Source organism: Notolepis coatsorum (assembly GCF_963971535.1).
Source record: "Notolepis coatsorum genome assembly, contig: SCAFFOLD_241, whole genome shotgun sequence".
Taxonomy (NCBI): Eukaryota; Metazoa; Chordata; class Actinopteri; order Aulopiformes; family Paralepididae; genus Notolepis; species Notolepis coatsorum.
The window spans coordinates 154,013-178,520 of record NW_028172132.1 but is presented as its reverse complement, the minus strand read 5'-3'; the positions used below and the strand labels follow the sequence as shown (position 1 = coordinate 178,520).

General features: G+C 45.8%; 1 protein-coding gene across 1 annotated transcript in view; it reads right to left on the bottom strand.

Moving 5' to 3' along the window:
* The window catches only part of LOC311248106 (cGMP-dependent protein kinase 1-like), a gene marked incomplete at both ends in the record, with an annotated part of 112,038 nt that overhangs the window by 24,389 nt on the left and 63,141 nt on the right, over window positions 1-24,508 (bottom strand). The window contains 2 exons of the mRNA XM_084339056.1: window positions 22,926-23,089; window positions 23,341-23,482. Coding sequence (XP_084195182.1) covers window positions 22,926-23,089; window positions 23,341-23,482 — 306 coding nt within the window. The remainder of the gene's footprint in view (window positions 1-22,925; window positions 23,090-23,340; window positions 23,483-24,508) is intronic.

The following is a 24,508-nucleotide window of genomic DNA, read 5'->3' as shown; positions in this document are numbered from 1 at the left end:
TGAGATTATTGGATTCTTTTTTTTGCATTACTTCAGATACCAGGTAAGGACACCATATATGAAAGCTTGCGTTGATCTGATATTTATTTCTACTGCGATTGAAGCTATCTGTGTTATAGCTGTTTGGCTGTATGCCGTTGCATGTTCATTCATTGCCACAATGAGAAATACTGTCCAGAATCTTCAAGTAACTAAGATGTAAAACAAAACGCTGAAATCATGAAAAAAATTTATGAAAGCCCAACAAAAAAAGAACAGATGGGCATACCAATGTACTAACTGTAACATTACATAGTAATGATTACTAACACAGTAGTGTGTTGAACTTTACATTTGAACTACTCATCCCCATTTTTTTGTTTAAGCAGCCATTTAACACAAAAGGATGACCCTCATGCATTGCAAATTTGCATCAAATTCAAAACAAACGGAGTGATGCACAAAATAACTTAAAAGAAAGTAATAATTTAAAACAATGAATAAAGTGTGCATGAAATAATAGGGGAAAGAAAGAACACATTACATTCACCCACACAAGGGCTGATGACTCATACCCCACCCCCCCCCCCCTCTCTCTCTCTCTCTCACACACACACACACACACACACACACACACACACACACACACACACACACACACACACACACACACACACACACACACACACACACACACACACACACACACACACACACACACACTGTGACACACACACACACACACACACACTCCCAGCTCTTTCTCTCTTGCCCCTTCCTCCTCTCTCGCACACCCCTCTCTCTAAATAAATAAAGGTACACAAAAAAAAATACTAACTTTGAAAGCCTTAACACTTTCTATGCCACTCACAAGTTTTCTCAGAGTTATTAATATCTCGTTGAAAGCCACTCACGAGATTTCTCTGAATTTTTTTATTTTATTTTTTTTTAGCAATCTGAAATCATATTGCATCACGCGAGCCTACCCTAGTCTACCCGAGTGCCGCCGGCGATCAGATGTGGAAAAAAGCACCCCCTATCGTCTCCCAGATGACATAAGGGATTTTGGAATGGACTCAATGAAAATGGATGGGGGAGAAAATCCTGTACTCCACATTTTCCAGTCCACTGATGCAGCCGGGGTTATCAGAGTTCATTCTGGAGCCTCTGAGCCCCGCGGAATCATGTGTTCTACTGTACACACGTTGGATCTATACACTTGTCGATTTTTTCGAATGGTGATCAGGAATTGGAATATACCAGTTGGATACCATCTGATGTCAGGTAAGGAATCTATGTTATCAGTGTTAGGATAATCAGACTCATTTTGATGAAGATATAAGCTGTTTTGTGAAATGTCCTCTATCGGTTTCACTGTAAAAATCCAAGAGGAAATGAACGCGGCGATTATCCGTGCGCGGCTCGAATGGGCGTGCGTGTACGTATAATATTGATCATCTAGCGTTTATTTGAAAACGATTCATAAATAGGCCGACAAATATCAACGTTCTCGAATATTCCAGTAAAAGACGATTATCCCAGAATGGACTGTTTTTTTACCTCAAAACGGGTGCTTTTCAAAATGCTCTCAAACGGAAATGAAGCGATAAAAAACCAATCTGCCTTGACAGCACTGACTGGAAAAGGATTCTTTGATAAGCGATGGGCAGATTAGACACATAGCCATCATTTAAAACATAGATTAGGCGATATTAACGATAACATTAAAGTGGATGGTGGCATTCAAGCGCTAACTCTGGCGCCACCTGGTGGCACTGAAAGTGTTTGTTTTGTATAGATTGTTGTTGTTTGTATTGTTGTTTACAAATCTACTACGGTTGAGGAGCCGAGAAAAGCAAGCATCTCACGTTCTTCTGAATGTATGTATGTACTGTACTGTAAAAAGCTGTGACAGTAAAATAATCTGACTTGAAACTGACAGGATTGCAGCAGAGTAGATTTTCGAGTGACAGAGTGAGGTATTCAGAAGTGAGGTTTGTTTTTATTTCTTCAACTGGCTTGTAATATGCCCAATGTTGACTGTGTTTCTCTTTAGTCAATCGCTGACAATAGCCTAAGCCTAGCATACAGTTCTTGAAAATGTAGCTAATGTAGGCGCTTGAAAAATCTAAATAAAACAATTACTACGTTCTTCTCGTTTGCCTCACGTCTCACGAAATTTTCAGTTAAAGGGTCATTCGAAATAACTTATTTCAAAGCCATTCTAAAAAACAAACGTTCCTCTCACTTGCCTCCCTGCCCATTAAAGCCAGCATTTTGCCATCTTCAGGTTATAGTAAAATTGCCAGGTTGGTTTCGTCCCGGCTTCTGTGTGTAAGGGACATCCCGGCAAAGTGGGATAGGGCGCATCAGAACGCAGCACCAACCCACGCACGTGATATAATAATAATAATAATACTAATAATACTAATAATAATAATAATAATAATAATAATAATAATAATAATAATAATAATAATAATAATAATAATAATAATAATAATAATAATAATAATAATAATAATAATAATAATAGGCTACATGTTTTATGTAATTAAAATAATGTGCAACGTGAGATGCAAAAATAGGTCTAACTCTCAGTTGTCGCATGAATAGAACAGAGGCTGACCACATTATATAATAATAATAGTCTACATGTTTTATGTCTATGCCTCCCTCTCTCTCTCTCTCTCTCTCTCTCTCTCTCTCTCTCAATCTCTCCCTTATATAGCCCCGCCTCAGATGTCATGATGCTGCCAGATCGTTGACTTTGTGTTTCCCATCCAATAACTGGCACTTCACCCTGATCTCGTGCTTGGATACCGTGTTCTGACCTCCACCTGCCTGACCCTTCTCCTTGCCTTTTCCCAGAACATATGAGGACCTGAACCCGTGTATGACCCTTCGCCTATTGGACTACCTTGCCGCTGCCTACTCCCCCTTATTACCTGAGTACCCGTTACGTTATAGACCCCTGCCCGTCTGACTACCATTCCCCCACACACTCTCCCTGGACTGTATGAGATCCCCCTCCGTGTCACTCGATTCCTGCCCGGATACCTGACGACCCCTGTTTCTCAATAAATACACCCGTGCTGGGTTTTACCGAGACCTGTTTACTTTTCTGTGTCCGCATATTGGGTTCAATACGCTCAGTCGTGATAGTCTTAACTAATCACCGTGAGTTATGTCAATTTGATAGTATTTTTCATTGCATGCGTGCACCTCTGGAGACATATTTCAGAACGTGCTGCGTCTATTCTATCCACGCTGCGTCTATTCTATCCACGCCACACTGCAATCCCCTCCCCACCCCCCACAATAGACCCCTGCCTAATAAACATTCCATTTGCCCCCCCCCCCCTCTGGATGTATATTTTGCAATAAAACACATCAGCAATAAACACGGTTATTTTTACTTAAGTGTATTTCCCAGAGACAAACAGCTGTTATCTAGCTTGCTTGACGTAGTGGAACAGCCCCCCCCCCCCACACACACCCCCCTGGGAAATGGCTATTCCATGACACAACTAAGGGGGTGAAATGGTGACATTTACACAAGCAACTATTTTCTTTAGTGAATATCTTAGTTGGGACATCACTGGTGCGGAACGGACGTTTACCCGAGGGCTTCTCAGCTGGAGCAAGCAAACTGTGTCTTTTGGGGGTTTATTCATCAGCAGACTGAATCTTATCAATGCCAAGAAACGTATCAAGCGGGTAAACATTTTTATATTGCAAAATATCACAAGAGTCTCCATAATAAAGTACTGTGGCTTTTATTTTCTTCAATCATTGAATACAACCGGCCTAAATTTGGGACAGACATCCATTATGGGACTAACCTTTCATTCCTTTCGCACAAGACTCTAGCTCAGCAAAGATGAAAAACACTATCATATAATCTATTTAAAACAGTATGAATATTATCTGTATAAAAAATGTGGCTATGGTATAACACATCAATTACAAATTTGATCTCGCTCAGAGAGACAGCGCATGTAGTGCCAACACCAACTGTTGTGAAGGATCAGATTAAACCGAATATATATATTTATTTATGGATATATATTGAATAGTATTTGTATATCGTTTGATATCCCTTGTATATTCCTTGTACATATACACGGAATGTCCCTTTAGTCTACTATAGCCCATAATAGTTCATTCTCTTATTGGACAAGAACCTGGCGCCAGGAGACAAGCCCCTTGGAGCCAAGTTCAATGGTACCGACGAAACATGTCCCTACTAGCCCCGGCTCTGCGCAGGAATACGGCTACCGAAAAGAGAGTGGCACTATTTGTTCACCGTGCATATAAATATGGCGCAAGTAAATGTAGACGACCCTTAGTCCTTTACCCTTCTACCCAACTAAGTAACAGAACGTGAAGCCTCACCCCACAATACCGCGTGCGGTGTAGTATGGCCTGTTTGGCCTTAGAATAGCATTGAGACCTCGTGCGAATTAATAGCTGGATTGTCAGAGTTTGGCACCGTATTTCTATTAAGTAATAATAGTCTATTATGTATGGTGCATCGTGCGGTTAGAGTTCTAAAGTGAGCAGTACCCCCATCGCTTCCTCGTGTTATCTAGAGTCTTAACCAGGTTGGGCAGACCACACGTGGTGCTTTCATCCGAGGAGTTCTAGGCGAGGACCGAGTGGACCTGTACATTGGATTACCTACCCGACGACTGCTGAGCCCTATGCGGCATGGAATATATATTTGCTTTGGTACTTTGATTTGTGGAGCGGATAATCGCCAACACCGGTGAGTGTTGGATCTACCCCGAGAGGAGTCAAGGTGAGACGGCGCTCAGACCAGACTGAGGTCGCCTCGCTTCTTCTTCACTGTGGAGCTACAGCTACAGCTACAGCCTACAAGAGAGCCAAGGTGTATTCATCTGTGGATCAAGATTCTACTGCACTGTCTTCTGTACGTGAAGTCTCCCTAGACATCGTTGACCAGACGGGATACTGCCGACGGCTCTCCTACCCCCCCTACCGGCTTACAACCGGGAGGACCCCTACAGTATATCCAGCTATAATCATTAAGTGTGCCATCGTTATAATTCCCTAAGAGCCAGGTTGTATACTTGCTTCCTGCGTAACCAGAGATTGGACATTCAGTGTTGATTTGCCTACGAGTACTCATTTGCCTTACAAGTGCATTCAAATCATAAATGTAATAGTAACTATTATATGTACCTTTTGCTATATATTAAATATTTGATTATTACCTTTGTGTGGACCCGATTTCATTGTGGGAAAGTGTTCATCATATTTAGATATCGTGTACTGTATGGCCAGTAGTTAAAATACATAAAGCGGTAGTGGTTTAATGATACCATACTTATCAATACAGTCAGGGAATTGTACCCCTCAGTTACAATTGGTCCTTCGAGCCGGAGGGTAATTAGTGTAATATTAATATAGTGGTATTAATATTGAAATGGCCTATGATGAACACTCCACGAAACGGTCCTCCTAAAGTAGAACGCCCGCAGCGTAGACGACAGCCACCTCAGTACTTAGAGGATTACGCTGCCAGTATACTACCTAGCCTTCTACAAACGGTAAACGCGGTAAAAGTAGAAAGTAAAATTATGTCCGACCCTATCAACCAGGATACCCCGACCACAGAGGCCCTAGTGGGTTCTAATGTAACTGACCAAGCTCACGGTGGGGACCAGGAGGGAACTGACACGACTTTACCCCCCGCCAAGACCGAAGAAGTAGTCCCCCAAGAGCTCCGGGAGGAAGACAACCCTTCAGAGATGGAACTCTGCACGGAACAAGATGAGGAGAGCGCCGAGGAGATAGAACTCCAGGACTCCCCGCAGGGGAACGCATCCCCAACGGGTACTGCCAGGAGCGGCTCACCTCAACAAGCGTCTTCCCCCAGCGAGGCGGAGAGGATGCTGTCACAGGCGTTCCTCGCCACCCTGGCAGCCTCTACCGAACGCGATCGACTTCAGGGTGAACGCGATCGACTTCAGGGTGAACGCGATCGACTCCAAACACAGCAACGGAGCGAAGAAGAGCACATACGTCTGGAGCTGAGACGCCTTCAGACGGAAGAGAATATGGCAAGAGACCGGGCCGACACCCAGCGTGCCGCTGCCGGTGCCCAAAGAGAAGCAGATCTCGCCGAGCGCGACAGACTACAAGCCGAGCGCGACAGACTACAAGCGCAGCTAATGGAGCAGCTGATCACCAGGGCAACACCCCCTCCCTCCACAAGGGGTTCCAGGGCCTCGTCAAGACACGGGTCAAGGGCACCCTCCCCTAACCGATTAAGCGACCCTGAGCCCGACCGCCAGAGAGAGCCCACACCCCCCTCCGAACTCCTTCCCCGACCGGTCCAAGTGAGACCCAGCTACAAGGAAGGAACAGCGGACACCGCGGAGAGGCTAAATAGACGACTACAGGATCTAGAAGACCTGGCAGAGGAAGAAGAGGGAGAAGAGGAGAGTCAAGCCCGACAGCAGCACATTACTCCACAGGACCAGGAGGTCCAGTACAGCCCAGGCTATACCCCCGCGGCTCTGCGCTACAGACCCCTGACTCGATTCACGGGTGAGCATGACGCACGACCAGTCCCGAGGAATAGCACCTGGACCAGCGGGCCATGGTACCCTGCCAGTACCAGCCCACCGAGAGGCGTAAGAGGAGACTCGCCCAGGAGGCCTCTCTTCCAACGCTCACCGATGTGCCAGCCATCCACGGCGTCATACATTGGCACACCGACGTTTCCAGACTTCACCCATGAGAACCGAGCACAGTACACGGAGCTACGGATGTGCTTAGAGACAATGATGGTGGATGTAGCTGATGAACGCCACAAGTATGCGATCCTATTGAAGCACCTGAAAGTGCCCAGAGCGCACAACATAGCGCTGGCCTATGCCACCTCTACCACCCCATACACAGCGGCTCTAGCAGCACTAGACCAAAGATATGGACGTATATGGGATTACGTAATACAAGAGATAAGGCATATTGACCGCCTACCCCCAGCAACAGACAATCGCTCACTAGACGACCTGTCTATCAAAGTACAATCCCTGGTAGGGATGCTGGGGGCGCAACGAGAAAAGGGTATGCACGAACTATACGCAAACTCGAACGTCGAGAGGATTTTAGAGAAGCTCCCGCCCGCCCGACAAGAGCGCTTCAGGCGGCAAAGAGACCACCGTGATCCTAACGGTCCCGAGCCATCCCTCCTAGACCTAGCCGACTTCCTGGCGAGAGAAGTCAGCAGCCTACGGCTGGATACGTTCGTGCGGAGCACATCCAGCTCCAGAGAGGGACCTAGGAGAGTAAACGATGGCCGAAGATCGGTGACTGTCATGCACCAATCAGAATCAGTACCGAGCAGCAAGAACCACAGTACCCCCTCGATGAAAGAGAAGTGGAAGATGGTGTGCCCGTACTGCGAGAAGGAACACTGGTTGTCACAATGTGACCAGTTCAAGAAGATGACCGCTGAAGAAGTGAGTCACTGGATAAAGTCCAACAGGCGCTGTTACCGATGTGCGCGCAGTCACATGGCAGCCGAGTGCCGCCTAAAGAAGAGGTGTAGTAGGTGTGACGGAGCCCACCTAGATGTCCTACACGACAGTAACAAAAGAAAGCCTGCACCATCCAGCAGCACAAAGGCAAGTGTTATGTACATTGACCCCGCTAGCAGCAGCGGCGCCCAGGTGCTCTTAAAGGTGGTCCGCGTAACACTGAGTTACCAAGATAAGGTCATGGACACTTACGCCGTCCTTGATGACGGGTCAGAGAAGACCCTTCTCCTCGCGTCCGCTGCGGCCCAGCTGGGGCTGCGGGGGAGCGAGAACCAGATGACGATTCGGACAATAAGAAGAGATCTAAAGACGATAAAGGGCGAGAATGTCTCCTTCACTATCGCAGCAAGCGGGCAGCCCGAAAGACGGTATAGGATCACTAATGCTTTCACCAGCCAAGAAATAGGACTATCGCAGTACACCTACCCCATCGCCAAGCTGATGGATAAATATGTGCACCTGCGTCAACTCCCTATCCCGCTCATAGACGGTGCCACCCCGACCCTGCTGATAGGCTCCGACCATGCAGACCTCATAGTCCCGATAGACCGGGTCCATACAGGACCCAGAGGTTGCCCTGCAGCAGTCGAGACCCGCCTAGGATGGACATTACAAGGCCCCCTCGCCAAGTCTCTTAACCGAACAGCAGCCACTAGCTGCCTCCACTCCAGAGCGACAGAAGGAGACACCACACTCCTGCAGCATGTCGAGAGGCTATGGACACTAGAGACAATGCCCTTTAAGAACGAAAAGAAAGACATTCGTTCTAAGGAAGATATCTACGCTATGGCCCTCCTCGAGCACGGGACAAAGAGAGTCAACGTCAACGGAGTGATGAGATACGCAACTCCACTCCTGAGGCGAGAGGGAATGCCCACCTTTCACGCCACAAAAGAGGCGACGGAGCGGTATCTATTGAACACAGAGCGGCGCCTAGCCAAAGACCCCGCTCAAGAAGCTGTGTACCGCGCTGAGATTAACAAACTAATCACAGCGGGACACATAAAGAAAATTGACATTAAAGAGGCCGATCAGACGACCGAATCATGGTACGTGCCGCACCACAAGGTCCACCACAACGGCAAGGATCGCATTGTGTTTAACTGCAGCTACCAGATCGGATCACAAAATCTGAATAAAGAACTCTTGGCCGGCCCAACACTCGGCCCCTCCCTACTAGGCGTGCTACTACGCTTCCGCCAGGACAAGGTGGCTATCAGCGGCGACATCAAAGGGATGTTCCTGCAGGTGAGACTAGTGGAGGAGGACAAGCCCCTGCTGCGGTTCCTATGGAGAGAGAGGATCGGAGATGAGCACCCAGCCATCTATCAATGGGAAGTCCTCCCTTTCGGAACCACATGCAGCCCATGCTGTGCTACGTTTGCACTACAAAAACACGTCGCAGAGGACCCAGCAGCAGATGAAGAGGTCCAACAAAGTGTGACAAATAGTTTCTACGTGGACAACTGTTTACAAAGCGTCTCGACGCCAGAAGAAGCCGAGGCTCTCCTACTCAAGCTCTGCGCCTCCCTGATCAAAGGCGGCTTTGATCTCAGGCAGTGGGCCAGCAGCGACCCGCAAGTACTGCGCAGCCTCTCCCCCGAGGACAAGGCAGCGAGCAGCAACACCTGGATGGCGACCATCCCAGGAGAAGCCCAAGAAATGACACTAGGACTAGTCTGGCGCTTCAAAACAGACTCGCTCCATTATAGACACAAACCCCTGACCAAGGAGCAGGGAAGGTCGACGGCAATACCGACCACCAGACGGAGTGTATACAGAACACTCGCCAGACAATATGACCCGTTGGGATGTATTCTACCTTACACCACCAGGGCAAAGATGATTGTAAGAGCGCTATGGGACAAGGACCAGGGCTGGGACGATCCCATACCCGAACACCTTGCATCCACATGGAGAGAGTGGGAGACGGAACTCCGCTCACTCCCAGGTGTTAATATACGCCGCAGCTACTTCCCACCCACAGTGAGGCCAGAGACATGCAAGATCGACCTGCACGTATTCAGCGACGCCTCCGAAGTAGCCTACGGTTCGGTGGCCTACTTGCGTGCCCGAGAGGAGGGAGGAGAAATACATACTGCTTTCATCCTGGCTCGCTCAAGAATAGCCCCACGAAAGCAACAATCTATCCCGCGTCTAGAGCTCTGCGCAGCCCTAGCAGGAGCGCAGCTCGCCACGTTAATCCAACGTGAACTCACCATCCCGGTGCAAAGAACAATCTTGTGGTCAGACTCCACGACAGTACTCACATGGATCCGGTCTGATTCGTGCAGATACAAGGTCTTCGTGGGAGTCAGAGTCACCGAGATTCAAGAGTTAACAGAAGTAGCGAGCTGGAGGTATGTGGACACCAAACACAACCCAGCTGACGTCATCACCCGGGGAATGTCCCTGGATGACCTCACCCGTCACAACCTCTACAGTGACGGACCAGAGTTCCTCAAGCTCCCCGAAGAAGAGTGGCCTACACCCATCCCACGGGAGGCGAGTAAAGAGGAGGCAGAGAACAAGAAACCTATGTTCTGTGGGTTGACACACACACTCGTCCCCACAGACCCCGATCTAGACGATTGCATCACCCTACAGAGTGCGCAGCTAAAGACATTTCTGTGGCACCACCCAGAGGTTCAGCCCACAACTGACATTTCAGCAGCTGACTACGAAGAAGCAGAACTTCTTCTACTACAACGAGCCCAGAGAGACTCGTTCCCCGATGAGCTAGCCTGTCTACAGGGAGCAAAGCCCGTCCCATCAGACAGCAGACTGCTCCACCTAGCCCCCGAGAGCGACGCCCATAATCTCATCAGAGTGGGTGGTCGTCTGCGGAGAGCCCCAGACTTACCGGATGACGTCAAGTACCCGATAGTCTTGAACAGCCGACACAAGGTCACAGAGCTGATCATAAAGAAATACGACAAGGATGTGCACCACGCAGGGGCAGAGAGAGTCTTCGCGGAGATCAGACGTCATTATTGGATACTGCAAGGGAGAGAAGCAGTGCGGCGCTTCCAGCGAACCTGTCTAGACTGTCGTAAGTGGCGAGCCCAGCCCAGTATACCCCGGATGGCTGACCTACCTCCCTGTCGCCTCCGACTCGGCGACAAGCCTTTTCACTCCATCGGTATGGACTGTTTCGGCCCGCTGTATATAAAGAAAGGAAGAGGAACCGAGAAGCGGTGGGGTATTGTATTCAAATGCATGACCACCAGAGCGATACATATCGAACTCCTTCCAACCATGAGCACAGACTCATTCCTTATGGCCTTCCGAAGATTCACATCACGGAAAGGAAAATCGTCTACATTATTGTCTGATCACGGGACAAACTTCAAAGGCGGAGAAAGAGAGCTGAGAGAGAGCTTCCAAGCTATGGGCCCAGAACTTAAGACCCACCTCGCTCCATCCCAGATTGACTTTCAGTTTAATCCCCCGAACGCACCTCACTTCGGTGGAACCTGGGAACGAGAAGTACGTTCCATAAAGACAGCCCTGTACGCCGTGCTTGGGGCCCAGACCGTGGCGGAAGAAGTCCTAATGACAGTCCTCACGGAGATCGAGGGAGTATTGAACTCAAAGCCCCTCGGTTACGTCTCAAGTGATGTAGCAGATGTCGACCCAGTCACCCCCAACACACTCTTGATGGGGCGGCTGGACCCCGCGCTACCCCAGACAATGTACAGGCCTGAAGAAGCGAACGGCCGAAGAATGTGGAGGTACAGTCAAGTACTGGCTGACAAGTTTTGGAACAGCTTCCTACTCCACTACCTACCGTCTCTACAGACCCGCCAGAAGTGGGTAAAAGAGAGAGACAATTTGACAGAAGGAACAGTCGTCATGATTATCGACCAGTCACTACCCCGAGCTATGTGGCCGGCTGGCCGCGTAAGCAAAGTGATCACCGGTGCCGATGGAAAGGTCCGAGCAGCTGAAGTGCTCGTCCAAGGACGGACTTACACCCGACCCGTGGCGAGGCTAATAGAACTGCCAAGGCTCCCCGATACTATCGATGACGACCATGACCCCATGACTTTGTGAGTTGACTGACCCTTACAGCGGACATTGAGTAGTGGACAGTGCGGTTAATCTGTCTCTGCTTAGCTAATTAGGTGGGACTAATTAGGGGGCGGCTGTTGTGAAGGATCAGATTAAACCGAATATATATATTTATTTATGGATATATATTGAATAGTATTTGTATATCATTTGATATCCCTTGTATATTCCTTGTACATATACACGGAATGTCCCTTTAGTCTACTATAGCCCATAATAGTTCATTCTCTTATTGGACAAGAACCTGGCGCCAGGAGACAAGCCCCTTGGAGCCAAGTTCAATGGTACCGACGAAACATGTCCCTACTAGCCCCGGCTCTGCGCAGGAATACGGCTACCGAAAAGAGAGTGGCACTATTTGTTCACCGTGCATATAAATATGGCGCAAGTAAATGTAGACGACCCTTAGTCCTTTACCCTTCTACCCAACTAAGTAACAGAACGTGAAGCCTCACCCCACGATACCGCGTGCGGTGTAGTATGGCCTGTTTGGCCTTAGAATAGCATTGAGACCTCGTGCGAATTAATAGCTGAATTGTCAGAGTTTGGCACCGTATTTCTATTAAGTAATAATAGTCTATTATGTATGGTGCATCGTGCGGTTAGAGTTCTAAAGTGAGCAGTACCCCCATCGCTTCCTCGTGTTATCTAGAGTCTTAACCAGGTTGGGCAGATCACACATGGTGCTTTCATCCGAGGAGTTCTAGGCGAGGACCGAGTGGACCTGTACATTGGATTACCTACCCGACGACTGCTGAGCCCTATGCGGCATGGAATATATATTTGCTTTGGTACTTTGATTTGTGGAGCGGATAATCGCCAACACCGGTGAGTGTTGGATCTACCCCGAGAGGAGTCAAGGTGAGACGGCGCTCAGACCAGACTGAGGTCGCCTCGCTTCTTCTTCACTGTGGAGCTACAGCTACAGCTACAGCCTACAAGAGAGCCAAGGTGTATTCATCTGTGGATCAAGATTCTACTGCACTGTCTTCTGTACGTGAAGTCTCCCTAGACATCATTGACCAGACGGGATACTGCCGACGGCTCTCCTACCCCCCCTACCGGCTTACAACCGGGAGGACCCCTACAGTATATCCAGCTATAATCATTAAGTGTGCCATCGTTATAATTCCCTAAGAGCCAGGTTGTATACTTGCTTCCTGCGTAACCAGAGATTGGACATTCAGTGTTGATTTGCCTACGAGTACTCATTTGCCTTACAAGTGCATTCAAATCATAAATGTAATAGTAACTATTATATGTACCTTTTGCTATATATTAAATATTTGATTATTACCTTTGTGTGGACCCGATTTCATTGTGGGAAAGTGTTCATCATATTTAGATATCGTGTACTGTATGGCCAGTAGTTAAAGTACATAAAGCGGTAGTGGTTTAATGATACCATACTTATCAATACAGTCAGGGAATTGTACCCCTCAGTTACACCAACAGTACTTAAGTATTGTAACGAAGTACAATTACAAAGTACAAGTAACTCAAGTACTTTACACCCCTGGCACCAACCAAAGCAACAACATAATGAACACACATTAACTGCAGAGAGTGAGTAGGAGAGAGAGAGAGAGAGAGAGAGAGAGAGAGAAAGAGAGAGAGAGAGAGAGAGAGAGAGAGAGAGAGAGAGAGAGAGTGAGAGAGAGAGAGAGAGAGAGAGAGAGAGAGGCATTAGCCTGCAGCAAGAGTTGGGAGGAATGAAACAATGTTGCTCTCAGAAAGTCTCAGTTTCAGTTTTACAAGTGTCGCTAGTCGCTACTAATGGTGAGTACATTACAGTTGTCATTCAGGCGTGCTGTGTCTTTGTAGTTCACATTATGCACTAGCAAGCATTGCTGTGATGATGGGGAGCAGTGTTAACTCATGGATGATCACTGATGATGGGGAACAGTGTTAACATACGCTGATAAGATGGAGGCACAAATGGCCCAGAACGACACAAGAGGCTTATGGCGAGGACTACGGACGATAACTGACTACAAAGTCAGCGCCCCCTCAATGGGGAGTGCCGACGCCTCTCTCACGGACCAGCTCAACTCCTTTTACGCTCGGTTTGGTGCAGACAGTAGCGACGCTAGCTCACCGGCTAACGACATCACTGGCGCGCCGGCCATCGTGGAGGGGGGGGGCATCCGCGGGGGGGGCACTCTCTCATTGACGGAACACAGTGTGAGAAGAGCATTTATGCAGGTGAACACCAGAAAGGCAGCTGGCCCAGATGGGATACCAGGACGTATACTTAAGTCCTGTGCTAACCAGCTAGCCCCAGTGTTCACCACCATATTTAATCTATCCCTGGCTGAGTCTGTGGTCCCGGCCTGTTTCAAGGTGTCCACTATAATACCGGTACCAAAGAAATCCTCCCCAACAGGTCTTAATGACTACAGACCGGTGGCACTCACCTCTGTGGTCATGAAATGTTTTGAGAGGCTGGTTAAGGATCACATTTGTGCCTCTCTCCCCAGTGATATGGACCCTATGCAATTTGCATACAGGCCAAACAGGTCCACTGACGATGCTGTCTCCCAAGTACTACACAGCACCCTCTCTCACCTAGACTGCCAGAAGGGGGGCTATGTGAGATTGTTGTTCATTGACTATAGCTCAGCGTTCAACACCATAGTCCCCACCAGACTGGTGGAGAAGCTGATCGAGCTGGGTCTGAGCTCCGCTCTGAGCGCCTGGATACTGGACTTTCTGAGTGAGAGGCCCCAGGCGGTCAGGGTGGGGGGTCAGACCTCCAACACCATCACCCTGAGTATCGGGTCCCCCCAGGGCTGTGTTCTGAGCCCCCTGCTGTATTCACTATACACACATGATTGTGTGGCCAAGTTCAGCTCCAACTCCATAGTGAAGTTTGCGGACGACACAGTGGTGGTGGGGCTGATCTCTGACAAACGACGAGAAGGCCTACCGGGAGGAGGTTGAGGCACTGGAACGCTGGTGCCAGGACAACAGCCTGCTCCTGAACATTGGTAAAACCAAGGAGCTGATCGTGGATTTTAGGAGAACACAGCAGGGGACACACACACCACTGAGGATAAATGGGGCTATCGTGGACAGGGTGAGCAGCTTCAAGTACCTGGGGGTCCACATCTCAGAGGACCTGACATGGACAACACACATAGACTCAGTCGTAAAGAAGGCCAGTTAAGGAAGTTCTGAGTATCGGGGAAGATACTCCAGTCCTTCTACTCCGGAGCTGTAGAGAGCATCTTGACTGGAAACATCACTGCCTGGTATGGAAACAGCACGGCACAGGACAAGAAGGCCCTACAGAGAGTGGTGCGCTCAGCTGAGCGTACTACGGGTATTGCACTACCACCCCTGCAGGTCTTATATAACAAGAGGTGCAAATCCAGAGCCTGCAGAATAATGAAAGACCCTCACCACCCCAACAACAGCCTGTTCATGCTGCTGCGGTCAGGCAGACGCCTGCGAACACCAGCAACTAGGACAGAGAGACTTCGGCTCAGCTTCTTCCCCCAGGCCATCAGAGTCTTGAACACTGAACTCTCCACACACAAGCACACATGAGCACACACATAACACACACACTGTATACGCTCACACACTAGCAGTCACTTTAGCATGAACACACACACACACATGCTGCACACGCTCACACTCATCGGTCACTTTACACAATGAAAAGGTCACTTTAAAAACAAGAACGGGAATGGTTCTTGTATAGTAAACAGATGGATATAGCAAGCTAGCATAAGGACACATAGTATAACTGTAGATTGTATAGTATAGCATTGTATAGTAGTGTACATAAGACCCAGTGCCTCATCCGTAGCTAACAGTGTATTGCACTATCGCAGGACCTTAGCATGTCTTACCATGCTTTTTGTAAACGTATGTACATATACCTGTTATGTCTTATTCTTATTACTTGTATTATTGCACAAATGTCTTATTATCATCCTATTCTTATTACTGTATTATTGCACAATCGCTGCGGGCATGACCCCACGCATTTCACTGTATACTTGTATGCCGTGACAAATAAAACTCTTGACTTGAAAAAAATAAAATAATGATGAGGAGCAGTGTTAACTCATGGATGATGATGATGATGATGATGATGATGATGATGATGATGATGATGATGATGATGATGATGATGATGATGAGGAGCAGTGTGTTAACTCATGGATGATGATGATGATGATGATGATGATGATGATGATGAGGAGCAGTGTTAACTCATGGATGATGATGATGATGATGATGATGATGATGATGATGATGATGATGATGATGATGATGATGATGATGATGATGATGATGATGATGATGATGATGATGATGATGGTGATGAGGAGCAGTGTTAACTCATGGATGATCACTGTGATGATGATAATGGGCATCAAATATGGGCAAATGTTCTTTTAAATTCTGGGGAGCCACAAATTGGAATTTGCTACCTTCACAGCTAAAATGCACCACTAGCCGACACAATTTTAAGAAAAAAGTCAAATCATGGCTCCTCGACAATGTCAAAAACTAGATTTAAAAATGCATGAAAATGTTGTCTGATACATTGTTGTCTGTGGCTACGTTTGTACTGCATTTAAAATGTTCATGTCTATACAGCATTTTATGTATTTCAAGTCATGTCCTAAAGATTATGAATACATTGCTTCATTATTACTTTTAATTACAGGTTTAACTATGTGATTTAATGTTCTATGTCTTACCTTGACGTTGTCTATTTTGATGGTCATTTTATACTTATTTTATGTATGCACTTCATGTATTGCTCTTGATATGCAATTTTCTTGCAAATGTTATGCCCGTCTTTAAAAAAATTATTACTGCTGTGAGGTTCTTTGTGCTGCAATTCTGAGAAAGGTGCTATACAAAAATTCGTATTATTATTATTACTTCTGTGGTCTATTGACCAACCATTAACACATTGAGTTCCAGCAGGGGGTGCGCTATTTATCGCTTGAATGCCACCACTCTAGTCAATGAGAGGGCGAGCACATTTGCGAACGCAAAAACTATATCTTAAATTATGTTATCTATTATTATGTGTCTAATACGCCCGTCGCTTATCAATGACTTGCTTGCAGTCAACATGTACGAAACGGATTGTTTTTTCATCAGTACATTTCCGTTTTATACCGTTTTGAATACGGGTATAGTTTTGAAGTTTTCTAGTGATTCCAGAAAAATCCGCGAAAATAGCCATTTACTGGAATACACAAAACACGTTTTGAATCGTTTTCAAATAAACGCTAGATTATCGATAGTATATGTGTACTTATGCACGCTAGAGAAGCAGGCTGAAAAATCGATTATCCATGACCTGGTCAGTGCTAACGTCATACACGCACACACATACACACACACACACACATTGTGAAATATGTGAAAAAAAACATCTGATTACCCCAAGACTGGTAAAATAAAGTCCTTACCTCACATCAGATGTTCTGCAAAAAGATTATTCCAATTCCTGATCGCCATTCCAAAAATCGATCGCGTTTATTGATCCAATGATCCAACCTCGAAACACATAATCCACGCTGCTTCCAGTCCCCTCAATGAATGCAATAGTCTCAGGTTACATTGCCTCAGAAGTAAAATGTGGAATCTGGAGTTTTTTCCCCCCATGCATTTCCATTGACTCCAATCCAATGGGTGCAATACCATCCGGGAGACGATAGGGGGCCCTTTTCAAGCTCAGAGCCAGTCCCAATGATAACGTGAGGCTGGATGGATAAAAAATGAATGGATATCGCTAATAAAAGAAATAACGATTAAATAACGAGATTTCTCGTTGTTGGCACACAACGCATGGCAGCCAACAATGAGATTTCTCGTCGTTGGCACCCAATGTGTTAAAGGTTTCGATCAAAACGTTTGTCTGGCTATGGCCCTGGGTGTTGAGACTCCCACCTGTCGAGCCTAATCAGGCGCAATTCGGAGCAGCTGGGTGCACTCAAGTTTCAAGTTTCTTTATTAGTTGTCACATACAAAAATACAGAATACTTTTATATGAAATGCTTCTTTCTGTTTTGCTCCTGAGAGTGTGCTAGATAAAAATAGATAAGTATAAAATAAGTATAAAATAAGTATAAAATAGAAAGTCAAGTACGTAGACAAGTGTAAACAAGACAACAGTGTTCAATATACATATATACAATATACAATGCAGAGTAGAGAAAACGTAACTGCGCTACAATACAATATACAGTACAATGCAGAAATGGGATGAGGTACAACTTAGGGTAAGGTGCAATGAGGTATGAGTTGTAGTGCAAATCTCTTTACCAATTAATATAAAGTGTGTTAAAGTGTCTAAAGTGGGTAAAGTGGGTGCTACAGTGAGTTGTTTATTTAAAGTGAGTGTGTACGTGTGGATGTGTGTGCTGTGAGTGTATTTGATGGTTTGTTACATAGTGTTATTGTCGTTGAGCATCCTGATGGCCTGGGGATAGAAGCTCCTTCTGAGTCTCTCTGTGCTTGCCATGAGACTCGCTTGCCTGACCGCAGCAGTTCAAAGAGACAGTTGTTTGGGTGGCTAGAGTCTTTTATTATTCTCTTAGCCTTACTCCTGCAACGCTTGTTGTAAATGTCTTGGAGAGTGGGAAGCCCACCTCCAATTGTGCGTTCGGCTGAACGGGCCACTCTCTGTAGTCTGCTACGGTCTTGTGCGGTGCTATTCCGAAACCAGGAGGTCATATTGTCAGTCAGGATGCTCTCTATTGTGCATGAGTAGAAGTTCTTAAGGATCTTCTGACTCACGTTGAACTTCCTTGAACGTCGGAGGCAGAGACACCTGCAGCATAAGAAGCCCGACGGCCCGTCACTCAGTGCTTGATCGTACTGATCACTTGTGGTTAGTCAAACTAAAGTATCTTCAAGTCTTAGTATATATCTCTCGTGTTGGATTCTACCCTGCTTCGTTATTTTGTTTTCCCAGTGTTTTGTTCTTTTTCTAACCGGCGTTATTTTTCTTCTCTCTCCATCAAGGAACCGAACCCCCCCCCCCCCCCCCCCCCCCCCGGCAATCCCTGTGTCGCTCCCCGCTCTCTCTCACTCCACCGCTTGCTCCTCTGGATAACCCCCCCCCCCCTCTCTGTTAAGACTGGACTGGTTAGTACACGCGCACGAAACAACAGCCTGGTCACATTTACATTACTACACCACATGAGTTTTGCACGCTAGACACACGCACCCAAACACATACTGTAATTGTCTCACACACATCTCATTTACATTCCGTTGGCATCCACACACTCCCCCCCACGTTAGAATAGGTATGTTTGCTTATTGTTTTCTTTTGTTAATTACATTTAATTATTGTATCCGTCTGTCTCCTGTGTCCGTCTGTCCTGGGGTTCTGCCACATTTGACTGCTTTTGTAAAATTGTAACAGAACGATCAAGCCAACAGAATGATCAAGCCAACAGAACGATCAAGCCAACAGAACGATCAAGCCAACAGAACGATCAGGCCAACAGAATGATCAAGCCAACAGAATGATCAAGCCAACAGAACGATCAGGCCAACAGAACGATCAGGCCAACAGAAGGATCAGGCCAACAGAACGATCAGGCCAACAGAACGATCAGGCCAACAGAACGATCAGGCCAACAGAACGATCAGGCCAACAGAAGGATCAGGCCAACAGAACGATCAGGCCAACAGAAGGATCAGGCCAACAGAAGGATCAGGCCAACAGAACGATCAGGCCAACAGAACGATCAGGCCAACAGAAGGATCAGGCCAACAGAACGATCAGGCCAACAGAAGGATCAGGCCAACAGAACGATCAAGCCAACAGAACGATCAGGCCAACTGAAGGATCAGGCCAACAGAACGATCAGGCCAACAGAAGGATCAGGCCAACAGAATGATCAGGCCAACAGAACGATCAGGCCAACAGAAGGATCAGGCCAACAGAACGATCAAGCCAACAGAACGATCAGGCCAACTGAAGGATCAGGCCAACAGAACGATCAGGCCAACAGAAGGATCAGGCCAACAGAACGATCAGGCCAACAGAAGGATCAGGCCAACAGAACGATCAGGCCAACAGAACGATCAGCCCCCTCCCGACCCGGAGCCCAGTCTCATAACACCTAGTGTTACGACGGAGACAGGTAGGTTCCAGTTGTGGAGTAATAAGTAGAGGCAGAGAGGGTTGTTTACTCCTTAACGGTGGTTCTCTTTATTTGTAGAACGGTACACCTAGAGTAATAGCAACAGATAGTACACTGACGCAGGGCGTCTAGGAGAGAAGATAATAATGATAACAATAATGATTGTGTCTGCGGTGCTGCCGTGTATTCTGCAGGAGAATGAGAAGATCCGACAACTGGAATTAGAGAGACAGGGGTTTAAGTACGACCACATTCCTGACATACCAAGCGTTCCAACGTGACAACCAATCAGGAGACCGAAACAATAAGTGACAAGTGACAGGGAGATAAGTGACAGAGATGCCCAGTGACAGGTGTCAGAATGGTGGGTGGTTCTCAGGCGGGGCCATAGAACCCAAGTGTTACAACCTAGGGCCTTTGGGGGGGATTTTGACCTGAGTAGGGGTTTCCTCGCTCAGTGCGAGCTCCTATTCAGGTTCCAGCCGTCCAAGATAAAGATTGCGTTCATTATGTCGCTGCTTATCGACAAAGCATTTAGCTGGGCTATAGCTGTTGTTAGCCGGGACCCTCATTTTTCTAGGGACTATAATGCGTTCCGCCAATAATTTTGTTTTGTTTTTGATCATCCCACAGACGGCGAGGACACTGGGGAGGCATCTTAGTAGCCCCTCCCTTTCCTGAAATGTCATAGTCAACGCTCATTTGAAGGCCAGTCAGTGTATATTTATGTGCCACACCATGATCCTGCTCTCTCTCATGATTTGCAGTAAAAATACAATTTAAAAAAATCTGTTGATGAATTTTTAATTTAATCACCTCCTCCACCCTGCTGTTGGACGTCATCACTCTTGACGTCGATACTAGAGTCTGGTCACAGAGAAGTGGATTAAACTGAAGAGGCTAATTCAATCCAAAATATACAAAAGGGAAGGGAAGCCATTGTATAAAACAGAAATTGACATTACATGGTTTAGTAGAGCACAGACAATAGACTGTGGGTTACATAAGATAAGATAGGATAAGATAAGATATTCCATTATTATTCTTATTACTTGTATTATTGCACAAATGTCTTATTCTCATTCCTATTCCTATTCTTATTACTTGTATTATTGCACAATCGCTGCGGGCATGACCCCCCGCATTTCACTGTATGCTTGTATGCCGTGACAAATAAAACTCTTGACTTGACTTGACTTGACTTGATTATTTATTTAACCTTTATTTTACCAGGTAGTCACTTGAGATCAAATATCTCTTTTTCCAGCAAGACCTGGCCAAAATCGCAGCAAAACAAAAACTAACATACAAATACACAAAACACAGACAGAGACATAAAAGGCAAAGTGGGGCAAGGGGATACATTTGAGCTGCAGCAAACAAGATTGAATGGGATTGGGGGAGATTGGAGGGTAGGGTAAAAAGGTAGAAAGAGGATGGAAGGTGAGGCTTTGCAGGAGGTTGCTGGGGAGAGAAGGTCAAGTTAAAAATATAAAATATAACACCACATTATGAAGCATCGACATTCTCCCATCTCATTCTTTAAAATGCCCTTAATTTGAACTTTAAAATCAGATATGGTAGTGAGGGCCTGCAGTTTCAACGTTTTTTGAAGTCCATTCCAGGCAGAGGGAGCAGAGAACATGAAGGCCCTTTTCCCAAACTCTGTGCGGGTTTTGGGTACTGAGGCATAAATATAGGCAATCAAATTATAGTAAAGATAAAAATAAGCAGTGTAAACAATATAATGAACTCTGAATATAAGAATATGATAAAGTAAACGGTGCAATCAAAGATGCCAATGAGGGTCTGTACGCCCTATCAGTTATATTATAGGTTACAATAAATATGCTCAATAAAACACTTAGAATCTGAATATATACTATGAGTAAGTAAAGTATACAGTATACACAGGTGCAGTATTACACAAGGTACCCTAACATGGCAAAAAATGGTAAATGGTGCATTTATATAAGAAAGATAAGAAAATACAAATGAGTTCTGCTTTAACCTTCTGTAGTGTGGTAGTGAAAGGGTTATACAATGACTTCCCTCCTCTCACTTTTTTTCATCCTCAGATCACAACTGCTTTCCCTTGCACGGCTGTGATTGGAGGACCAAGAAAAAAGAGGGCAGGGTTTGAGATAGGTCAATTCAAGTTTACGACGTCAAATCCCCATGTGTGATGAAGACACTTTGATTGATTGATTGAAAACTTTATTAACAGATTGCAGAATGGGTACAATACAGTACAGCTCAATACACACAATTGTTAAGGGGATGCAGACCAGAGAAAGACTTTCGTCTTGTTTACACCAGGGTCCCCCATTTTCAATTCATCAGGACATATATGACATACATGACATCATGACATATATGACATGCATTTCCATAATATGTGGAGTGAAACTGTAGAACAGTCTGAATGTTGTGCTAAAGCAATGTCCAAACATGAGACAATTCAAACTGAATTATAAAAAATAATTTTCATGAGGTACAGGGATGAGGTAGGGATTTGACATTCACGGGTGTTTACATTTTTATTTAATTTCTTTCATGTTTTACATATATTTGTTTTATGTTTTGCATATATATATATTTGTTTTGTAAGATTTTAAATGAGTACATTAATTTTGAGTAGTGGAAAAGGGGTAGGATTAAATAAGTGTATACTTCTTCCTACTCCTTTTCGAACATGTAAATTGAGTTATGTTCTCTTTTTGCTAGGGATCAATGATTTGTTTTTGTTTTATATTGTTTGTATTTACATGTTCGAAATAAAGATTTCAAATTAGGGATGTCTGATATTATCGGCCTACCGATATTATCGGCCGATATTGGCATTCAAATGTAATATCGGAAATTATCGTTTTTCAAAAAGATTTTTTATTTTATTTTTATTTTTTACATTTCTTTAACCTTTATTTACCCAGACAAGCAAGTAAGAACAAATTCTTATTTTATTTATTGTGAAAAGTATGCATAATGTTGTGTTTTGGGGGGGGGGGGGGAAACCCTGCATATATCGTTATCGGTTGATATCGGTATTTAAGAGTTGGACAATATCGGTATATCGGATATCGGTAAAAAAGCCAATATCGAACATCCCTATTTCAAATCAAATCAAATGAAAGATGATGTCGTGGTAAGGCCGGCCTACCTGCCGGTGAGCAGCTCGTACACCAGGATGCCCAGGGACCAGCAGTCTGCCGAGCTGTCGTGGCCCTTGTTCAGGATGATCTCGGGGGCCACATACTCGGGGGTCCCGCAGAATGTCCACGTCTTCTTCCCCAGGCCCACCTTCTTAGCAAAACCGAAGTCCACCTACGTGGGACCGAGAGAGAGAGAGAGAGAGAGAGAGAGAGAGAGAGAGAGAGAGAGAGAGAGAGAGAGAGAGAGAGAGACACGTGGTCTTTTTCAGACCCTGTCTTTTCAGACCCTCTCGATTGACTGATGTACCAAACAGAGGAGACTGTGCTGCATCTTTCAGACAGAGGACATTCAAAACTGTAGTGTGTTGCTGACTGCGTGTCTATGTATCCTGTGTGCTAGTATATTGTATGTGTTCATAGTACCAGCTTGGCGTATCCCCTGTGGTCCAGTATGATATTCTCTGGTTTGAGGTCTCTGTAGATGATTCCTCGACAGTGAAGGAAGGCCAGAGCCTCCACAACGCAGGCCGTGTAGAACCTAGTGGTGGCGTCGTCAAACGAGCCCCTGGAAGAAACCATCAGGCCATCAGAACACTGACCACTCCACACACAAGTACACACGAGCACGCACGCACGCACACACACACACACACACACACACACACACACACACACACACACACACACACACACACACACACACACACACACACACACACACACACACACACACACACACACACACACACACACACACACACACACACACACACACAACACACATGCAGCAATTGCTTTAAACAAAATGTCACTTTAAACAAAATGGAAAGGTCACTTTAACACATTCAGGGCCATTGGGATGCGTCTAATAAATCTCTAGAGGACTGGCAAATGTAAACAGACGTGGGGCTGTTTGTAGAGCTAAATCTATACTTTATAGCAGACCTGGGCATTGTACGGCCCGCAGGCCTTGATTCTGACCGGCCCGCGAAAGATTACATAAAAAAAAAAAAAAAAAAATAAAAAAAATAGAGAATTTTTTTGTTTACTTTTTTCTTTTCATGTCAGCGTTCACACGCACAATATACGCTTACCTAGGATTTGACTTGATTCAACAACAAAGCAGTCGGGGCAAGCCAAAAACTGTCGAAAGTGTGGTTATTTGAAGCTTGGATTATTTTTTTCACAACTGAGGTAGGTAGATTACATTTTTAGAGACTAAAGTACAGAAAAAAGGTACCGTTGGGTACCGGTATCGATTCACAGGTACCGGTACCGTATCGGTTCAAATGTGAACGGTACCCATCCCTACTGAACACACAACTGCAGGGCAAGGGCATTTTTGCTCATGAAATGCATAGCCATGTGAAAGCCTTCATGACAAAGTTGCAATTAATTTCAAGGCAACTAGGCAGCAACAATCTCAAACACATGAAAACCCTGAAAGAAGTCAAACCATCAGCTGATCACCGGCACAGGTACTCATCCATGTTGGGAGCACTGCATGATGAATTTTCAAGGCGTTTTCAAGATTTCAAAAGGTTGAGGATGAAATGCAGCTGGTTTCCTCTCCCTTTACCTGCAGTGTTGA